This window comes from Loxodonta africana, chromosome 16 (genome assembly GCF_030014295.1).
Source record: "Loxodonta africana isolate mLoxAfr1 chromosome 16, mLoxAfr1.hap2, whole genome shotgun sequence".
NCBI classification, from domain to species: Eukaryota; Metazoa; Chordata; class Mammalia; order Proboscidea; family Elephantidae; genus Loxodonta; species Loxodonta africana.
The window spans coordinates 40,137,366-40,160,083 of record NC_087357.1 but is presented as its reverse complement, the minus strand read 5'-3'; the positions used below and the strand labels follow the sequence as shown (position 1 = coordinate 40,160,083).

Below are 22,718 nucleotides of genomic sequence, written 5' to 3'. Positions count from 1 at the left end.
CAACCCATCAAGAAGGGGCAGGGGCAGTACACAGGGCTAGGTGGGTAGGAGAGAGGAAAGGAAGGAAGGGAAAGAGGCACAAGAAACAATACAAAAAAATATGGTGCTGAGGGAACCGGCTGTTGGGGGTGGGGTGGACCTGGTGCAGCAGCAATCTAGTGTATCTCTAGCAAAACGACCGTGGCCTATTGAAAAGCAGTGGAAGCAGCATTCAGGACAGAAGAGTGGGGGTTGAGAAGCGTGTATCTGGTTACCAGGTGCTCTGTCTCCTGTTGGAAACTGCATGAAGTTGCCTTCTCATACTCTCTGTCCAGGATTGTTGGTGGATGTGCTCAAACATGGCAAATCTGTGCCATGTTAGCTGGCAGGGAACATCCGCTCCATAGCTCTCCTCATTTTCTGTCCTCTGTCAGTTTCTTTTTCTGTTCAGTGCATGATCTAGTTCTTTATCCCTTCATTTGATGCTTAGGGTTCCAGGATTGACATTTGTATCTATTTTACATAGTTTTTTGGGTGGTTGCTGGAGAGAAATGGCATGGTGCTTCTGATTATAGCGCCATGTTGGCTTCATGTCTTGATGGCTAGAATTAAAAGTGTATAAAATATTCAGTTGTCTATGCTTTGGGAATGACATGAAGCTAATGTCTTCAGGGCCATAGCATCAAATCACCAGTGCACTTTTGTTAAGTGTAAAATAACATGGTAGAATCTAGAAAGTAGAATAAAATCTAGTGATGCCTTGAAGGGATATTGTTCTTCTCGGGGAGAGAAGAGTAACACTCAGAACTCATGATTAGCAATATGAAAACATATATTAATACTTGGACCCAGGTCAGACACAAGAATAGAAAGATTTCAAATCTTTATTTAGTGAGTCAGAATTGACTCGACGGCACTGGGTTGGTGGTTCTGGTGACAACAAAGTGGAGGCATGAATTCTAATACTAAATGTTCATTCCTCCCCATTGCTGATCCTTTCGATGCGATGTTCCCTTATAGGTTGGAGGTGCTCTTTGACATACTTTCTTTTGCTTTCAAATCCAAATCTCAACTATTTCTAGATGACACTCAGTCAAGAGAGCTTTTCTGCCCTTGCCTCCCTTGTTCCTTCTCTGTGTTTATCACTATGAGGACCAGCATGGCCACTGAGGACTCCATTTTTTTTTTAAATTTTTTACTTGTATTGTGTCCAAAAGAAGAAAAGTCTAAAAAATGTCCCAGCAAATAATAAATTTTTTTTCTTTAGAAAACACAGAGGAAAAATGGATTTGAATTGTTACACACTAATAATTTTTGCTCTGTTTCAAAGTGATAATATAATTAATAATTCAGATAAATATTAAAGCATATGGTAGCCAATACAACTATTACAGAGTGTGGAGAATAGCATGTAAATTTATGCAAAGTAACTCAGAAAACTCCTGAATGGATGTTGGATTTTCACTGGATCTTGAAGGAATAGGGAAATGTGAAGAGTAGAGTTCAGAGAAAGGCATTCCTAGTACTGGGAAGGGAGTGAATGATGCCCAATAGAGGGGATTTGCAGATAACAGCACAGATGCAGTCAGACGATCTATCTGTCCTTCACACAGGAATAAAGCAGAGCTGGTACTTGGGTGGCACAGAGGCAAACCCTTTTTCAACTGGGTTGGTATCGATGTCCTTTGGGTCAACCAGAGGCTTCAAGGTAAAGTTCTGTAAAATGGCAGTGAAGAATAAAAACAGCTCCATGCGGGCCAGGCCCTCTCCCAGACAAATACGTTTTCCTGAAAATAAAAAACGCAGAGTTTGATTACTCCTTGAACAGTATATTTCTGAACTGGAACACAAAGAGTGTGCATTATCTCTTTGATGAATAATTAAATAGATGGATGGGTGGAAGGCAGGATGGTTGGATAGAAAGATGGACAGAAGAATGGACACATTTGCTATCCACCTAATGTCTTATTTGAACGAACATCCTTCATTCAACAAATATTTATTACCATCTTTAGAGGGTCAGTGAAAATGAAAAAAAAAAAAAGACAACCCTTAATAAGATGGATTGACACAATAGCTTTAAAAATGGACTGAAACATAATAAAAATCATGAAAATGCAGGACTAGGCAATGTTTCATTCTGTTACACATAAGGTTGCCTTTAGCTGGAGCTGACTCCACAGCAACTCACAACAACAATCATCTTTATGCCAAGAACTTCATTAAGTCTTCCCACATTAGAACTGCTATTTTGGTATTTCAACTTTCTGGCAATACTTGTCTAGAAACACAGCCAGATCACTTTTTGAGCCTAATTAAGGAGAGAAGGACTGAGAGGAGGGGGTTCACCTATCTGTGTTTCCCTTTCTACCTCTAGCACAAAGTTCATCCAGAGATTTTTTTCCTTTTGTACTTTGAAAAGTGCAAGTCTAAACATGTCACTCCCATGTGCCTGTCCTCTAGGTTAACACCTGAATTATTTGACCTAGACTTCACATTCTGTTCCCAGCCTGACATTTCATTTTTCTTCCACCCTTTACATTCTGCTCTCAGCTCTAGCCATACCCATTCTTCATCAATCTCAGTCACAACATAATTTCAAGCTGTATCTCATGCTTTTCATTTTGAATAAGATGCACTTCTCTTAAGTTTCCTTCAGGACTTAATTCAAATATCATTTCCTCTTTACAATCTTTGTGATCCCCCCAGGGCAGTAGAATCTGTGTCTCTGGGTTTCCTCAGCATCATATCCATGCTTCCATTCAGTCATGGATCACCCTGAATCATAATTCTCTATTTACTTTTCTATGCTGATGAAAGGTGAGTTCCTAGAAGGGAGGACCCAGTCCTTGTTTTCTTGGTATCTACAATGCCAGACCCAAGCAAGCATCAAAGGCCATAGAATAAATGAAAGCGACACCTTGACCAGAAGCTCAGCACACACACTGCAGATGAGGAGACCCTGATAACCAAGGAGGATAATGATTAGAGGAAGAGCAGGGTGTTCCGGAACCATTGCAGTGTATGCTGCCTCATTCCCATGGTTTTCCTGACCCCACGGTTACTCGGTAGGAGGTTCTGATAGTCTAAATATATACAAATGTCTTGCTTTTGTCCCTGTGGTCCATTACTTCTGTAAAAATGCCCTGCCCTCTCTTCTTTCCTAGCTCCATGCCCCTTGTTAAGCAGCTCATATGTCATTGCTTCTATCAGTATATAGTTGATTGCATTTTATTCCTCACTGTGGGGTATAAGAGAACAGGAAACCAATGACTTTCCTTTCTTGACCCTAGAACAGCCTGTGCTTCTCTGTCTCACATTATTAGTTGTACTGGATTATAATGGTCTGTTTATCCATCTGCTTCCCTAACTAGTGTGTGAGCCCCTGATTACCCAGACTGTGTGGCTATTTCTATCTCCAGAGCTCAGCCTGGGGGGTGAGGGGCACCACATAGAAGGTACTCAGTAAAGTTGTGGTATTAGATACCATACTCATAGTAGTTGAAGAAAGTCTAAACGAATTTTACCTTCTAGGAAGAGCTTTTTTATTGGGTAGCTCTGTGATGTATTTATGTATATATATATATATATATATATATATATATATATATACGTGTGTGTGTGTGTGTGTGATTTAGGTGAAACTTTACAGAGCAAATTAGTTTCTCATTAAACAGTTAACACACAAATTGCTTTGTGACATTGGTTGCCAACCCCGTGGTGTGTCAACATTCTTCCCTTCTCCACTCCAGGTACCCTGTTTCCATTTGTCCAGTTTTCTGGTCCTTTCTTACCTTCTCGTCTTTTCTATTCAGCCGATGTGCCCATTAGTCTCATACACATGATTGAACTATGAAGCACGTCCCTCACGTGTGTTATTGTTGATCCTATAACCCAGTGCCGTCCTATAGACCTGTCTAATCTTTGGCTGAAGGGTGAACCTCAGGAGTGACTTCAGTACTGAGCTGAAAGGGTGTCCGGGAGCCATACTCCTGGGGTTTCTCCAGTCTCTGTCAGACCAGCAAGCCTGGCTTTTTTTTTTCCTAAATTTGAATTTTGTTCTACATTTTTCTCCCACTGTCAGGGACCCTTTATTGTGATCCCTGCCATAGCAGTCAGTGGTGGTAACCACACACCATCTAGTTGTTTTAGTCTGGTGGAGGTTGTGGTATTTGTGGTTCATTAGTCATTTGGACTAATCTTTGCCTTGCATCTTTGGTCTTCTTCATTCTCCCTTGCTCCAGACAGGGTGGGACCAGTAAAAGCCGCTCGCAGGCTTTTAAGACCCCAGATGTAGAACATTTTCTTTAAAGACTATGTTATGCCAATTGAACTAGATGTTCCCCAAGATCGTGGTCCCCAGCCTTCAGCCCAGTAGCTCAGTCTCTCAGGGCATTTGGATGTGTCTGTGACGCTTCTATGACCTTGCCCTGGTTAAGCTGTGCTGACTTCCCCAGTATTGGGTACTGTCTTACCTTTCACCAAAGTTACCACTTTTCTATTATGTAGTTAGTGTTTTTTCCTCCCCATCTCTACCTCCCTGGTAATCATCAAAGATTGTTTCTTTCTGTGTGAAAACATTTTCATGTGTTTTTATAATAGTGGTCTCACACAGTATTTGTCCTTTTGTAAATGACTTATTTTACTCAGCGTGATGCTCTCCAGATTCATCTGTGTTGTGAGATGTTTCCCAGATTCATCATTGTTCTTTATCTTTGCATAGTATTTCATTGTGTGTATGTACCAAAAAAAAAAAAAAAAAAAATTTTTTTTTTTTTTTTATGTACCATAGTTTGTTTATCCATTCACCTGTTAATGGGTACTTAGGCTGTTTCCGTCTTTTTGCTATTGTGAATAATGCTGCAGTGAAAGTGTGCATACGTCTATTTGTGTGACGGCTCTTATTTCTCTAGGATATATTCCTAGGAGTGGGATTGCTGTATTGTATGGTATTTCTATTTCTAGCTTTTCAAGGAACTGCCATATTGTTTTCCAAAATGGTTGTACCACTAGCAGTGCATAAGAATTTCAATCTCCCCACAACCTCTCCAACATTTGTTATTTTCTGTTTTTTGATTCATGCCAGTAATGGCAGTGTGAGATGGTATCTCATTGTGGTTTTGATTTACATTTTTTAATGGCTAGTGATAGCCAGCATTTCCTCATATGTCTGTTAGCCACCTGAAGGTTTTCTTTGGAGAAATGTCTGTTCCTATCCTTTGCCCATTTTTTAATTGGATTATTTGTCTTTTTATTGTAGAGGTGTTGGATTTTCCTGTAGATTTTAGAGACTAGAGCTTTGTCAGATATGCCATAGCCAAAATTTTTTTTCCCAGTCTATAGGTTCTCTTTTTACTCTTGGCGAAGTCTTTTGGTGAGTATAAGTGTTTAATTTTTAGAAGACCCTAGTTATCTAACTTATCTTCTGATGTTTGCATATTGTATTGTTATGGTTTGTATGCTGTTTATGCCACATATTAGGACCCCTAGTGTTGACCCTATTTTGTCTTCTGTAATCTTTATAGTTTTTGATTTTATATTTAGGTCTTTGATCCATTTTGAATTAGTTTTTGTGTAAGGCGTGAGAGGTATGGGTCCTATTTCATTTTTTTACAGATGGACATTCAGTTTTTCCAGCACCATTTGTTAAAAAGGCTGCCTTTTCCCCATTTGATGGACTTTGTGACTTTGTCAAAGATCAGGTGGCTGTAGGTAGATGGATTTGCATCTGGCTTCTTGATTCTGTTACACTGGTCAATGTATCTGTGTTTGTACCAGTACCAGGCTGTTTTGACTACCATAGCTGTGTATTAGGCTCTGTGGTCAGGTAGCATGAGGCCTCCTACTTTGCTCCTTTTTTTCAATAATGCTTTACTTAACTGGGGCCTCTTTCCTTTCCATATAAAATTTGTGATTAGTTTTCTATCTCGTTAAGGAATGCTGTTGGTATTTGGATTGTGTTTGCATTTTATTTGTAGATTGCTTTGGGTAGAATTGACAGTTCCTTCTGTGAGCATGATATGTTTTCCCATTTATGTAGTCCTCTTTTGGTTTCTTGCAGTAGTATTTTGTAGTATTCTTTGTATAGGTCTTTTACTTCCCTGGTTTAATTTATTCCTAAGTATTTTATTTATTTATTTATTTTAGGGGCTATTATAAATGGTATTGCTTTCCTGATTTCCTTTCCATAGTTCTCTTTATTAGTGTATAGGAATCCAAATGATTTTTGCATGTTTATCTTATATCCTGCTTCTCTGCAGAATCTTTTTTTTAGTTCCAGGAGTTTTCTTGTGGAGTCTTTAAGGTTCTGTATGTATAGTATCACATCATCCGTGAATAGGGATAGTTTTACTTTTTCCTACCAATTTAAACTAAAAAATTTAAACCAATTTGGGTGCCCATTATTTCTTTTCTTCCCTTATTACTCTAGCTAGGATTTCAAGCACAATGTTAAATGTTGTTGTTGTCAGGTGTCATTGAGTCGATTCTGACTCATAGCGACCCTATACACAATGGAATGAAATACTGCCTGATCCTGCACCATTCTCATAATTACTGTTATACTTGAATGCATTTTTGCAACCACTGTGTCAATCCATCTACTTTGCTGACCCTCTTCTTTACTAAGCATGATGTCCTACTCCAGGGACTGATCCCTTCTGATAGCATGTCCAAAGTATGTGAGAGGTAGTCTTGCCATGCTTGCTTCTAAGGAGCATTCTTGTTGTACTTCATCCAAGACAGATTTGTTTGTTCTTTTGGCAGTCCATGGTGTATTCAATGTTCTTTGCCAACACCAATTCAAAGGCGTCAATTCTCCTTAGGTCTCCCTTATTCATTGTACAGCTTTCACATGCATATGAGGCAACTGAAAACACCATAGTTGGGTCAGGTCCACCTTTGTTCTCAAGGCGACCACTTTGCATTTCAACACTTTAAAGAGGTCTTTGGCAGCAGATTTACCCAGTGCAATGTGTCTTTTGATTTCTTGACTGCTGCTTCCATGGGTGTTGATTGTGAATCCAAGTAAAATGAAATCCTTGACAACTTCAATCTTTTCTGTTTATCATGATGTTCCTTATTTGTCCAGTTGTGAGGATTTTGTTTTCTTTATGTTGAGGTGTAAGCCACACTGAGGGCTCTGGTCTTTGATATTCATCAGTAATTGCTTCAAGTCCTCTTGACTTTCAGCAAGCAAGGTTGTGTAATCTGCATAACACAGGTTGTTAATGAGTCTTCCTTGAAGCCTGATGCTGTATTCTTCTTTATATAGTCTGGCTTCTGGGATTATTTGCTCAGTATACAGATTGAATAGGTATGGTGAAAGGATACAACCCTTTCCTGACTTGAAGCCACAAGCAGTATCCCCTGTTCTGTTCAAACAACTGCCTCTTGACCTATGTACAGTTCATCATGAGCATGATTAAGTGTTCCAGAATTCCCATCCTTCACACTGTTATCCATAATTTGTTATGATTCACATAGGCAAATGCCTTTGCATAGTCAATAAAATGCAGGTAAACACCTTTCTGGTATTCTCTGCTTTCAGCCAGGCTTCATCTGACATCAACAATGATATCCCTCGTTCCATGTTGTCTTCTGAATTCGGCTTGATTTTCTGGCAGTTCTCTGTGGATGTACTGCTGCATCTGCTTTTGAATGATCTTCAGCAAAATTTTACTTGTGTGTGATATTAATGATATTGTTAGATAATTTCCAAATTTTGTTGGATCTCCTTTCTTGGGAATAGGCATAAATATAGATCTCTTCTAGCTGGTTGGATGGTGTCATGGATTGAATTTATGTCCCCCCAAAATCTGTGTCCACTTGTTTAGGCCACGATTCCCAGTATTGTGTGGTTGTCCCTCATTTTGTGATTTTCCTATGTGTTATAAATCATAATCTCTGCCTCTGGCTAGAGAGGATTAGGGTGGGATTTAACACCCTTGCTCGGGTCACATTCCCGATCCAGTGTAAAGGGAGTTTCCCTGGGGTGTGGCCTGTATGACCTTTTATCTTACAAGAGGTAAAAGGAAAAGGAAGCAAGCAGAGAGTGGGGATCTCATACCACCAAGAAAGAAGCACCAGGAGCAGAGCACTCCTTCTGATCCAGGGTCCTTGTGTGGAGAAGCTCCTAGTCCAGGGCAAGATTGTTGAGAAGGACCTCCCTCCAGAGCTGACACAGAGAGAAGGCCTTCTCTTGGAGCTTACACTCTGAATTTGGACTTCTAGCCTTCTAGACTGTGAGAAAATAAATTTCTGTTTGATAAAGCCATTCACTTTTGGTATTTCTGTTACAGCAGCACAAGATAAATAAGACAGCCGGGTAGTTGTCTTTCAAATTAGAACAAGTCTATGAGAGCCAAAGTATGACCTTGAGTTTATCCCACCTGAATTTAGAGACCATCTCAAGAACAGATTTGATGCACTGAATATTGGATGACCGAAGATCAGATGAATTTTGGAATGACATTAGGGACATCATACATGAAGAAAGTAAGGGATCATTAAAAAGACAGGAAAGAAAGAAAAGACCAAAATGGATGTTGGAAGGAGACCCTGAAACTTACTCTTGAGTGTTGAGTAGCTAAAGCAAAGGAAGAAATGATGAAGCAAAAGAGCTGAAAAGAAGATTTCAAAGGGTGACTCGAGATGACAAAGTAAAATATTATAATAACACGTGCAAAGACCTGGAGTTAGAAAACCAAAAGGAAGAACACACCTGGCATTTCTCAAGCTGAAGGAACTGAAGAAAAAAATTCAAGCCTCAAGTTATAATACTGAAGGATTCTATGGGGAAAATATTAAATGGCACAGGAAGCATCAAAAGAAGGTCAAAGGAATACACAGTCACTTTACCAAAAGGAATTGGTTGACATTCAACCATTTCAGGAGGTAGCATATGATCAGGAACTGATGGTACTGAAGGAAGAAGTCCAAGCTGCACTGAAGGCATTGGCAAAAAACAAGGTTCCAGGGATTGACAGAATAACAGCTGAGATGTTTTTTACTTCACAATGTTAAATAGGAACGTTGATAATGGGTATCCTTGTCTTGTTCTTGTTCTCGGTGTGAATGTTTTCAGCCTCTCCATTGAGAATGACATTGGTTGTTGGTTTTGTATAGATGCCTTTTATTATGTTGAGAAATTTCCCTTCTATTTCTACCTTATTGAGAGTTTTCATCAGGAATTCTGTGACGTTTTTGAAAGCAGAAATCAATCAACACATTCTCTAGCATTCTTACTTTGGGAGAACTGGGTCACATCCCCAAGGACCCACTGATATTGCCCAATAATGAGGATTTTTCATGAATGGGAGAGCTCATGGGCATTGGTTGTGGTGCTTATGATCATGTACAAGGAGCAAGTCTACCAGGCCCAGAATAGGAATCATGCAAGTCCCAACTATCTCATATATGTATCCTGTCCCTGGAATTACAGATGGATATAAATTTCTATTACCTGCTGAAAAAGCCATGAAGTAGTCGCTCTTCTTAAAGTTGCCACTCTCATCCAGAAAGTGAGCAGGGTCAAATGTCTCTGGGTTGGGGAATTCTTTGTTATCGTGAAGCACAGAAGTCAGTGATGTTAATATGGTCATACCCTGAAATAAGCAGACACAAATAAACTGAGTAGACTCAGGGTTTCGTCTTTTTTTTTAATTGTCAAAGTCCCTAATTGTCTGTTTATTTAGTGACGTCTCTTAACTATTTTTGCTATGACTGCCTTCCTGGATGTGTGTGTTCTTTTTTTTTCTTAGCTTATGTTTAGCTAGTGTTTTGACAGAGATTTCCTTGTTGTCAGGTGAAAAAAGATAAACAAAAACAAAAACCTATCCCAGTTGTCTTGGATTGAATTGTGTCTCCTCCAAATATGTGTCAACTTGATTAGGCCATGATTCTCAGTATTGTATGGTTGCCCTCCATTTTGTAGTTGTGATTTTATACTAAAGAGGGTTAAAAAGAGGGTTAGGGTGGGATTATAACACCCTTACTAAAGTCACATCCGGATCCAATGTAAAGGGAGCTTTCCTGGAGTGTGGCCTGCACCACTTTTTATCATACAAGAGATAAAAGGAAAGGGAAGCAAGCAGAGAGTGGGGGCCTCATACCACGAAGAAAGCTATGCTGGGAGCAGAGTGTGCCCTTTAGACCTGGGGTTCCTGTGTGGAGAAGCTTCTAGTTCTGGAGAAGATTGACGAGAAGTCCAACAGAGAGAGAGAAAGGCTTCCCCTGTAGCTGATGCCCTGAATTTGGGCTTTTAGCATACTTTACTGTGAGGACATAAGCTTCTCTTTGTTAAAGCTGGAAACCCTGGTGGCGTAATGTTTAAGAGCTGCAGATGCTAAACAAATGGTCAGCAGTTTGAATTCACCAGGCACTACTTGGAAACCCTATGGGGCAGTTCTACTCTGTCCTATGGGTTGCTATGAGTTGGAATCGACTCAACAGCAATGGGTTTTGTATTGTTTTGTTGTTAAAGCCATCCACTTTTGGTATTTCTGTTATAGCAGCACTAGATAACTATGACACCAGTTATCCTTCAGCACTTTGCCAATCTTGCACTGAGCCTAGCAATCAGCTAGAGGTGAAAGCATAGTGTTTTCTCAGGTAATTTCTGAGTGTGCATCTTGCCCTGAGCATGCGGGTGGTTTTCTCAATTCCCCTATATATATGGTGCTCCTGACATCTTAATTTATGCAGCCGTTTCTTTACTGTAATACTAGAATTTATTCGGAAATGTAAGCAGCTAAGATTATCTAAAACAACCCTAAAGAAGCATAACAAATTTTGAAGACTTACACTGCCAGATACCAAGACTTATTATAAACCTTTAGAGCCCCAAATTGGAAAGAACGTAAAATCCATCAAGAGGCATAAACTTAGGCCTTTTTCATTTCTTTCATCCTGTGTTGGTAGTGGACTGGAATCATACTGCAAATATGGAAGTTCAAGAGCACTGAGTTGCATTGTAGGAGAAACAAATCTTACCTTGGGGATGAGGTAGTTCCTGAATTTAATGTCTTGGGTCGCCGCATGGGGCAGGTTGGTGGGGATAAGGTCAATGTATCTCTGGATCTCGTGCACCACAGCATCCGTGTAGGGCATGCTGCTCCTGTCCTGCATGCAGGGGCTCCGGTGTCGGCCAACCACACGGTCAATCTCTTCCCGGACTTTAGCTGATAAGGCATAAATAAGAACTGATGAAAAGGAGAAAATTTGCACAGTTGCCATGGCAATTCAGGTTTACATGAAGTGTTCTGAAAGTGTCCCAACACTGTTATAACCATAATTTATATGATCAGAAGTACACCTAGACAGAGAGAATTGCTATAATACAGACACATTAACTCTCCTACAAGCTAGGTATGAGAGTAAATCTGTACATACATATATGTATATTAGCCTACAGGATAACTAATACAAAAAGAAAAGGTTAAACATTTCAAAATATAAATAGCGTATAATTAGCTCAAGAAATTACTACTCTTGCAGAAGGAAAAACAGGAATAAAATATTAATTTTATATCAAAATAATATACTATGTTTCAAAAATTAAATTTTACTATCATATTTATATTTAGGTGTGTGTGTGTGTGTTGTGTGTTTGTGCAATTTCTCCCACTCCCCAAAGGTAGCCACTTTGAATCACTCCTCTGAAATTTATGTTCGTATTTCTAAATAATGACTTTTATTTCTTGATTTATCCATTTTTAGACAATATTTAATGATGTCCTTGTAAGGATGAAGATCACTTACATCTGTACTACCAATCTCTTAGAAAATACATGCATACACACACACACACACACACACACTTCCCATCACTCCATTTTTCCCAATCAATTCTATCACAATTTTTTTATATCAGTATTTATTATTTACATCCTTAGGACTACATAAATATTGTTCACTGATAAGATTCTGTTTCAATTTTTCTACATTCTGGGGTTTAAAACTATTTCAATTCCAGATTTTCTCAATAATTTCCAAATGCTCAGGTAAATGTTTCAAATAATTTACTAATTATTGCAAAACCTTAGAAAATCGATCACTTCCCTTTTGTTCTTGGTGGCTTCCCTCACACCTGCTGTATCCACCCAGTCCATTCTGAATTGGTTGTTTTCTAGGTCTGGTGCCCAGTCCCATTGTTGTCGAGTCGATTCGGACTCACAGTGGACCTATAGGACAGAATAGAACTGCCCCATAGGGTTTCCCAAGGAATAGCAGGTGGATTCGAACTGCCGACCTTTGGTTAGCAGCCGAACTCTTAACCAGTACACCAGCAGGGCTCCTGGTGCCCAGTAGCCTTCCCTGCCTTATATTTTCTCCCATGGAATCCTGACACTGTGCTAGAGCTTTATCACCTTGCCTACTGCCTACATTCTCCTTCCCTTCTCTCAGTCACCCTCCCATATTGTGCAAATTGTCTCATTCTTTCCCTTCATTAAACTTGAAGAAAGTATACATGGTGTCACAGAATTTAAATAATGAAGCTTCTCTAAGAGAATCAAGATGGAAAACACTCGCAGTGTCTTGTCAACTTCCTTTCTGAATTTCACCCCGCCCACCATCTGTGGTCATACCTGTGACCTCTGGGTGCTTTAGCAGAAGCAGGAGTCCATACCTCAGTGTGGTACTTGTTGTCTCTGTCCCAGCAGAAAACACATCACTTATAGTGATTATCAAGTTTTCAATAGTAAATACAGACTCTTGATTGTCCTTTTCCTAGGAATATTATGCAACAGTTTGACAAATTACTTTGCCAGCATGTTTGATTACAATGAAATCAAAATAACTCAGATTATTATAAAGTTAAGCAAACTTGGAAATTAGAGAGTTCTTTTTTTAAGGAAAATTCCTTATGGTGTGGCAGACACTGGAAATTAGATGACCCAATTTTCATTTCCTATCTATTTTTCCCCTTCTTATCTAAAATTTCCATTTGCCAGCCTTTTGCATCTAGGTGCGCCATGGAACATAGTTCTTGCCAATAAGATATAAGCAGAAGCCATGTGGTGCCACTTCTTCTCTTTCTTTCTTCTTACTTCAAATACAGATATGAAGGTGCAGGTGGGGCAGACATCATCTTGGAATATGAGGAGTTAAGCATGAAGATGAAGGTCTGTATACTAAGTACGGTGAGGAAAAATGGGAGGTACCTGACTCCATGATGCTTCAGGGCTACTGTACTAGTTCTTGCCTGGCCCAACATGAGACTCCTTGTATGTGAGGTAAATAAACCCACTATTTGTTTAAGCCACTGTTAATTGGATTTTTCTCTTATTTGTAGACAAACACAATCTATTATTTAATATAATATTGAGGAAATAGTCAATTGAAATTGAAATACCAGAGAGACCTTAGGGCCCTCCCTTAACCTGGGATAATTAGAGAGGCTTCAAAGCATTAGGAATCCCCTCTATATGTGAACAAAATACAGAGAACTCAGGTAGGTGCAGTCTTCTGGAAATGTGTCCACATCTTTAATCAGATTCTCATAGAAACTGGACCCCCTAAAGGGTAAGAATCATTCACTGCTGTAGCAGCAGAGGAGGCGGGCAGACAGAGGAAGGTAATGTGTTTCTTTCTCCAGTGTCTTCAAACCATTCCAACTCCCATATTACATTCCATCTGGAGCATACGATTTGAGAGGTCCGGCTCAAATTCCATGGCTAATTCTTTGAATGTCACCTCTCTCAGCATCTTTGATTTCTTCTCATTTTGTCCTACTGACTGATTTCTCATTTCTGCCCAGTGCTATGAAGTGGTTACTGTCTGAATCTTTGCCTCGTTGGTGAAACTTCACAAATATGACACCTGCTCTCTTACTGACATTTCCATATAACCCCCTATGTTTTGGCACTCTCAGGTCACTATGGGTCAAAATCGACTCGAAGGCAATGGGTCTGGTTTTTTGGGTTATAGGCTTCTTATGACACAAAATCTGGTGGTGCAATGGTTAAACACTAGGCTGCTGGCTGAAAGGTTGGCAGTTTTAACCCACCAGCCGATCCGTGCAGGAAAAGACCTGGTGATATGCTCCTGTAAAGATTTTAGCCAAGGAAACCCTGTGGGGCAGCTCTATCGGGTCATATAGGGTCAGTACGAGTCAGAATTGACTCAGTGACAAACAGCAACAACAATTGGCCTCCTCAGACACAAACTCTTAACAGAAATCAAAAGCCTTCCCAAATAAAGCATTCTTTGCTTCCCAATTTTTAAAAAATCTGTTTCTTCTAAAATATTGCTTCTTCTTTGACTTTCATGGCAATACCTACTTGATTGTCTTCCTAGATTTCTGACAATATGACAAGATGGACATTCTTCATTTTATTTCAAACACCTCTGCATTTCCATGGTCCACACTCTCATTGAAACTAAGTGTAAATAAATTAACAATCTTCCAGCTGGCCTTGATCTCCATTCGCATCATACAGATCATTCTACACAATTCCTGGGATAATTTTCTTAAAAATCATTGGCATTTTATTCTTGTGCTGACTCATACATGTACTCGATCAAATAAAAACTTGCCATGCTAACATTCATATTTATAAGTTACCTAAGAGACTCCAAAATCCAGCTCCATATCTGTCCAAATTCATTTTTGGTTACACTCAGTTAAGGCTTCTCTCTTCCACCTGATCCCATTGCCACCACAAGCCTCTGAACCTCTGCATATACCATTCAGCCCATCTGAAATACCCTATCCTATCCCGCATTGCAAATATGCCATCTCACTTTCCCATACACTGGGTGCAATGATCATTTCCATCTTCATCTGATGGCAGGATATTTTCTATTTTCTGACTTGTTTGTAATTGCTTCCATTTCAACTCAGGTGTGCATTCTGTTTCTTTTTAGGCTGATTATTAGTACTTAAAGAACAAGGTCCATGTACTCTATTTAACCATTCAATTTTAAATTATTCCATGTTTAGTGCAGATCCATGCACTCAAGAGGTACCTAAAATGCTTGCCAAACATTACTTGCCTGATCAGTTAAACATCCTTATCGAGTACAGAACTATTCAATGAACCACAAACTGCACAAGTAAACAAGTAACTGAGCAGCATCTAACATCTTACCTGTTCCATTTTGATCAGGAAACAATCAATGAAGTCCCGAGGATTGTTAATGTCCAAGGTTTCCTGGTGTTCTTTCATTTTCTCCAAAATGTAACTTTTTGAATAAGCAATATTATTAAAGAGTTTGTTATGACTCCCTGGCAAATAATCAATGAATAAGGGAAAACTATTGCAGACCTAAAAGGGAAAAAAAACTCTTATTAAATAAAAAATATTTCACGAAGTCATATATGCCATGTGACAAAACTTGGTTAGAAACTGGGCGTATAAGGATGAATAAAATATGGCCTCCAATGTGAGGGGAAGCTTTTTTACTACACATGTAATTCTTTATGCTCATAGAAAGAATGGAGGGAGAAAATTCTGATCAGAGGATCAAAGATGATGATCATTTCCTATACTCATTTGTACAGTATAAAATCATCTTTATATTACTCCTCTTAAGTTTTTACATTAATTCTTCCCTGCAGACGGGAAATAAAGGTTGATATAAATTAGTATGACTCAAATTTTGTTAACGAGAACATAGGTTAAGGGAGCTGGACAACCTGATATGGAGCACAAAGCTAGTCATGGCTGCTTCTGCCTCTATCAAGCAATCTCAGAAATAGAATCAATCTTCTGGAATTGAGAGCAAACTTAGCATTTCATGAATAAAGTAACTATGCAAAAGAGCAATTAACTGACTTCTCTAAGATCAAGCAATTATCATTCAGGCAGAGTACAGCTCAGCACAGGGTAAAGCTGTGATGTTTGTTTATGATTCATACACCATGAAACTCAATAATTTTCTCATGCCTAACTGAGTTACCTGATCAAGTAGGATCACAACTGAAGCATCAAACACCCCTATGTTCGGTAGCACTTTCTGGTAGCATCTGTGGTCCCAAACATTCTCCTTCCTTTATATTCTAAACTAGAATATTTCTGCCAACTAATTTGATAAAGAGGTCGCTAGGCGCTGAATGGAAGACAATCCTTATACGTAATGGAAGCCTTTCAACAAGGGCCTTGGATCTCTACTGAGTGCTATGGGCATGCTTTTGGGCAGTCATCAAAATACTTTATGGAAACTGGGTTTGGGGTTTAGTGGAAAAATGACTGGACAGAGAGCTCATGTGCTTGAAGACAGCTCTGTATTCTAGGTATTGTTTTCTAGTCTGTAAAATAAAGGGCAGGGTTATCTTTTAGTCATGTTCACTCCATGGCTCCATCTTAGATGTCTAGTGCTGCTATACAACAGAAATACCATAAATGGGTGGTTTTAACAAACAAATTTATTTTCTCACAGTCTAGGAGGCCAGGTGTCTGAATTCGGTGTGCCAGCTAAGGCTTTCTCCCTCTGTTGGCCCTGGAGGAAGATCCTTGTCTCTATGAGCTTCTGTTCTTGAGCAATCTGGATGTGGCTTGGTATCTCTCTTCCCCCATCTCTGCTAGTTTACTTGCTTGTTTAATCTCTTAAATCTCAAAAGAGATTGCTTAAAACACACCATACAATAATAGTGTCTCATTAACATAACAAAGAAAGCTCATTACCAAAAGGGATTATAACCACAGGTACAGGGATTAGGATTTACAACACGCTCTTTTAGGGGACACAATTCAATCCATAACAGACCCTAAGCAGGACTTCTGTGTTCAAACTTAACAGCTTGGTCCATATAGAATTTTGTACTTGTCAGAGAAAGAAACAGAAATGATTTCTCAGGAAGAAAGGAGCTTCGCCTCACCTGGACCCATGGGGAGCTCAGAATCTGTATGTTTTCATTCAATTTTCCTATCAAGTTCAGAAAATCCTGATCTGTATAATCAAAACGATTCTGGAAAATAATGGAGCAGATCACATTGCAGGGAGCACAGCCCAGGATGAAAGTAGGATCATAGGGTGAGGCTAAAGAATGGGAAATATGAAAAAGCACCATTAAATTATACATATAAAATTTATTATCTTTCAGATAAGCAAAATCAAAACCAAACCTGTTGCCATGGAGTAGATTCTGAGTTTCAGATAACAGATAAAGGTAATTTTAGAAACTTTGAAGCAATATCTACCCACAAATTTCCTTAATGGCAAAAAAAGTAGCATTCATAAATGAATATATTGCTTTCCCCTTAAACGTGAACTGACCAACCATTCCATTTCAGCTACTTTAATAATGGTTTCTCAAATATGCCATTCACATCCATTACTTGTATTTACACCATTCTAACCCAAGTCTTTGTTAGTTTTGAGGAAAAAACAATCTAACAGACCACTTTTTTTCTTATTTTTTTTTTTTCCACTAATACTTATGATTTCACAGGTGTTTTGTTGCTCATCAAAGTACCTAATGATTCAAGGTATCAGTGCACAATGACTTTTGTCTGCAAAGCCTGTAGACAGTTATGCATTAATATGGGGAAAAAGAGAATAGTTAGGGACCTGAAAACTTTTTATATACAATGAATATTTGAAGGCACTGTGTGTATAACCAGCAGAGGGGAAGACTAAAGAGAGAGATTACGGGTAGATTCTGGTATCTGACGGAACAAATGTACAGAAGTAAAAAACCATCCATGCTGTATGAGTCAAAAAACTAACACGAATGCACAAAAAATATAAGAGGTTAGATAGGTTTGTCTAAAATAAATGTAGGATGAAACTTTTTTTTTCAAACTTAAATTACAGGTTGGGAAAAAAAGGCTAAATTGATAGGAGAAGTTCTTTTATTTCATCATTTAACGTAGGGGGAAAAAAAGGATTTACTGCTCTAGGAAGTAGTATTTAACATCTGAAACAGCCCCAAATTTAATTTATTTGGGCATAGACTGCCTTCTTGCGGACTTCTAGGATATTGCTGTGTATAGTCATCAACGGAATATGTTGTTAGCCGCCATTCAGTTGGCTCCTGACTCGTACAGTATGTTATAATGTACTTTTTAAAATTTGTCCATTACTTAGGTCAATTCCATCATTTTTCAGATAAAGAAATTAAAGCAGAGAAAATGTTTTCTCTTTGTGGGAGGTCTATTAAATGATTGATAAACTTCATATATAAAAAGCCCACATATACACATTTGTAGATGTAATTAGAGTGACTTGAATCAAAACTGTTATGAAGAAATGATAGGGCACAGAGTAAATAGGATACCTCTTGAGTTAGCTGGTCCTTTCCTTGGCCCCATTTCAGCTGAAAGCTGAAGCACTCCAGGGCTTGATGCTTTCAGAAAAAATTTTATTTTAGCTAAGGTATTGGGGATATTTTGGAAGACTTTGGGATTTCATTGTGTGTGATTCACAGCTACAATCTAATTTTCAGTCTTTTTTTCCTTCCATTTGAAAGAAGAAATTAAAAACCAGGGTAATTTGAAATCCAGGATGAAAATCAGAGTCAATGTTAGAAGCACTTTACAGGTCATTAGAGCTGGTACCCACAGCCGTCCAGTAGATTCCAACTCAGTGACCCTGTAGGACAGAGTAGAACTGCCCCATAAGGTTTCTAAGGCTGTAAATCTTACGGAGGCAGACTGCTCCCTGTTTCTCCTGAAGAGTAGTAGTTGGTGTGTTGGAACACTGACCTTTCGGTTAGCAACTCGGCGCTGAACCACTGTGGCACTACCACTGTGTACCTATCTGTTGCCATCGAGTTGATTCTGACTCATAGCAGCTCTACAGGACAGAGTAGACAGAAGTGCCTCATGGGGTTTCCAAGGAATAGTTGGTGGATTGTATCTGCTGACCTTTTGGTTAGCAGCCTAGCTCTTAACCACTGTGCTAAATAATTAACAAATGTAACCCAAAGTCCAATTATGGGAGGGAAAGTAAGCAAATCTGAAAAGTGAGTCACTGACAGTTAGGGAAGACAGAGTAAGGAATTATAAACATGAATTGAAATCTACTTAACTAAGTCATTTTATACACTGGTATGTGTATTTTACAGATTTATTCTTATTCTTAGCATATATTTTGATTATTAGCATGTTTTCTTAAAAATATAAATCAAAACAGTTCGTAATGAGTAACATTAAGTAATTCATGCTGATAGTTTTAAAAAATTATCCTGTGTTTATAGAGAAATCACAATTGATAAGAGTTACACGAAGAGATACCTAGACAATGAACACCATAGACAATAATCCTTCTTGGTCAGGACTGCAAGTCTGAGCCTTGGCAGAAGCCCTCAGACATGTCAGTGAGGCTGACTGTACATGTAGAGTTCAGTAAAGTGAAAACACGGGACACTTGCTTCATAGCCCACAGGGGTGTGATGAGGTCATTCCCAAAGTGTCCACTTGACAAGTATTCCCCAGTGAAATGTTCTGGAATAGGTAATGCACAATAATGCTATGCTCTTTAACTCTCTGAGAAAATGAGACTCAAAATCTATTTTCATAACTCTCTCTTTTGAAAACAAACAAAGCCTGGAAAGAATAAAAGAGCCTTTTATACCTACATCGTTGTGCACAATCAAGTACCCACACACAGCATAGATACACAAACGCTCCCATGTTCTCTGCTTCAAACCCTCCTTCCTCCACCTGTGGGCTGATAGTCTCTACAGGTAGGGAAAGACCTAGCCTCCCCTGAAATATATCTAATGGATGCCATTAGAGGAGAGAGCCATCTGTTAAGGTCAGTGATACGGAGTAAAGAATCATCCACCCTTGGTTTTTCTCAACTCCTCCACTAGGCAGCAGGCTTCCTCCTGAACACGGTCCTCAATGCTCCTCTTCCCCATCCCAAAATTCCGCAGGGTCATGAGGGAGAAGCGCCTGGTCTCCTTCCACATCTTTCCATTGCTGAAAACGACTCCTGTCAGGCAAAAGAACAGAAACTAGGAGGGAGGTTGCTGGTGAGGAAGATGCCACTGCCGTAAGAAGCCATGTGGATGGGCCAGGCTCTGTCTGAGCAGCCCTTCAATCTCTGTTCAGTCCTCCCCACCCACCATTACCGCTGCCTAAGGCACACCCAGCCACACCTACCAAGTCCTTTATGAACTTTTTCAGACACTGGGAAACTGCCTCTTCCAGAAAACTCCTCTCCCTGATCAATCAGGGCTTCCTTCACTGCTTCATACCCATGCAACACCACTGTGGGCTTCATGCCCAAATACAGGGTGAACACAGGGCCATAGGTTTTTGAGAGCTGGGAAAAGCAAAATGGATGCAAATATTAGCAAAAGGAGTCACTATTTGATCTGTATGCTGTGCATTATTCAGCTGTATTGTCATCATATTCTTGATGTTTTTGTTATACCACATCCAATTTCAAATATTTTTTAATTTTATACAGACATGATGATGATGGTGATTTTATAGATGTCATTTAAGGAGGGTCTCTGATGTGCCAGGCAATGGAACAGATACTTGTTCCATATATTAGTACAGCTAATCATCACATCAACACCTTAAGCATGTTTATTTACCACTATCTTTCAGATAAGAGAACTGAGGCTGTGAGAATTTAAATGTAGTTCCCAGTGTCCCATAGCTAACAAACAGAAGATCCAAATTTGGCTGGTCCTCAGCCCATCGCTGTTCCCTTGACATCAGGCGTAATCTGCTTCTTAGGAGAAGTTTAATTTTTATGGCTAATCTGAACAAAACACATGGCTTATACCATAGATGACTCCTGAATGGACTGCCTAATCACAAAACCCTTCCAACACCATTTACCTTCAGCCAGAATATAATAGCAAACGAATGTGAAACAATGAAGGACAGCCATACTCCCTACTTTTGCCATGTCACCAACTTACTCTTACAAATTTGCTTCTATCTTACAATGACCTTAATGATTATCTTTTCCCAAAATGCATTACTTCATTCCTCTGTTTCTGACAATGACCAGATTAAAAAAACCAACAGAAACTGCAAAACCCAGAGGGAGTGTTTTGTTTTACAGTGATCTATATTAATACTTCACCTCAAGAAATAAATTTTATTTAAAAGTGGGGATTGATTTGCTTACCTTGTGCAGCCACTGGAGGAGCATAAGTTATACTTACATCGTGTAAAGATTTGCTGATATTCTTAAAATTTAACTGCAGGCTATTTCCAATAATTGGGAGAGGAGTGGGGCCAGGCGGGAGCTTCCCTTTCCCGTAGCTCTGTTTCCAGAGTGAAAAGAGAAGCAAACTGGAGAGACAGAGCACGAGGACCACGGCTAGATCCATCGAAGCCTTCTCTTCTTACTCAGGCAACTATGAGCTTGAAATTGAAAGCTTTTAAAACACTGCCTGTGAATGCAACTCGTGACTTAAAGTCACCAATCAAGTAGATTCACTGTAGTTCCCTTCTGAGTGGAGCTTACATAACTACTGCTGTTTGCAACAATGTGAATGAATCTCACAAATGCATAGTAACTGAAAAAAGCTAGATTAGGAAAAAACATACATAATGTACAATTCCCATTATACAAAGTTCACAAACAGGCAAAAGTAAACAATGGCATGATAGTGGATACGTTTGGGGAGTGGATGGAGGTGGTGAGCAGGTGGAAACAAGGGCTCTTCTGTGGTCCTGGAAAAATTCTCTTTCTTTTCCTTTTTTTAAACCTGTTGTTGGTTACACAGATACGTTCACTTTGTAATAATTCATCTAAGTGTACATTTAGAATGAGTGTACCTTCCTCTATGTACATGATGCATCAATTAAAATGTTTATTGAAAAAAATCACAGTTCTAATCCACGGGTCTGGCCAACCTGAGGTTTGCTTTACCCTGTGACCATGGAGGCTTCACGCTGATGCCCTCCTGCCACCCATTTGGGCAGCGATGGGATGTCACCGAGATGGCAGTTGGGAAACCTGGATTCTAAGCCAAGGTCCTGTACTGATGCATTGGTGACACTTTGAAACAGGCTGCTCAGCCATATCTTGAACAGTACCTGAGCCAATTTTTTTTTCCTTCTTCTTTCTTCTTTCTCTCCTTTCCCTCCCCTAGCCCATCCCTGCCTCCAAGTAAGATCCTGTTGTTAGCTCCCCAAATGGTTAAGTATTAACCAATGTTTCCTCTAAGACTGTGGAAAACAAGTGATATTGATCTAAGCCTGTCAAATAAGACGAAGGATGGTGCCAGCTACCCCCTGAGCTGATGGGATAATGGCAGGAAAAGATCAACATGTTTGAGATAGGACCACCAAAACCAAACAGAAGAAAGAGAGCACACATTCCACAAGTCCCTAAAACTTATGGCCCCTTTTCCCTTAAAAACCCGAACCTATCGGTAGTCTGGTGAGACAGACAACTTTAGGAGATCGTTCCCCCCGTCTCCATATACCGGTATATCTAATAAAGCTCTTGCTACCCACCTCACCCCTGTCTCAAGAATTGACTATTTGCGGCAGGCGGCTCTAACTTGCGAAATGGTGGTAACAACTTCGCCTCACTGAGTCACCAATTCCCAAAAATTCCTAAAAATAAAGCTGGGATCAGACTAGTGGATGTGAGATTCATTATGATTCTTTTATTCCATAAAAACAGAAAAGGCCAAGGAGGAATCCAACAGAAGGAAGGAGGAGCAGAGAAGACACCCATCTCTCAGGGATAAAGTGATTGCTCTAAAGAAACTAGTGGAGTTTATTTTACCCAAATAAGGTAGTTAAAGTGCTTTTACAATCCAGAGCTGTGTGAACCAAGCTGCTGAGTCATTGATTCTCTTTGTTCTG

The 22,718-nt window shown here is 39.4% G+C and overlaps 1 protein-coding gene across 1 annotated transcript; it reads right to left on the bottom strand.

Moving 5' to 3' along the window:
• Positions 1–842: 842 nt before the first annotated feature.
• Positions 843–22,342, bottom strand: LOC100676880 (cytochrome P450 2C42-like). Its single transcript, XM_003409224.4, has 9 exons — positions 21,059–22,342; positions 20,034–20,196; positions 19,714–19,863; positions 16,802–16,962; positions 15,072–15,248; positions 12,567–12,708; positions 10,972–11,159; positions 9,443–9,584; positions 843–1,766 (listed from the first exon to the last, which is right to left on the bottom strand). The coding sequence occupies exons 1-9, from the start codon at positions 21,224–21,226 to the stop codon at positions 1,585–1,587; spliced, it is 1,473 nt and encodes a 490-aa protein (XP_003409272.1). The 5' UTR covers positions 21,227–22,342; the 3' UTR covers positions 843–1,584.
• Positions 22,343–22,718: the final 376 nt, after the last annotated feature.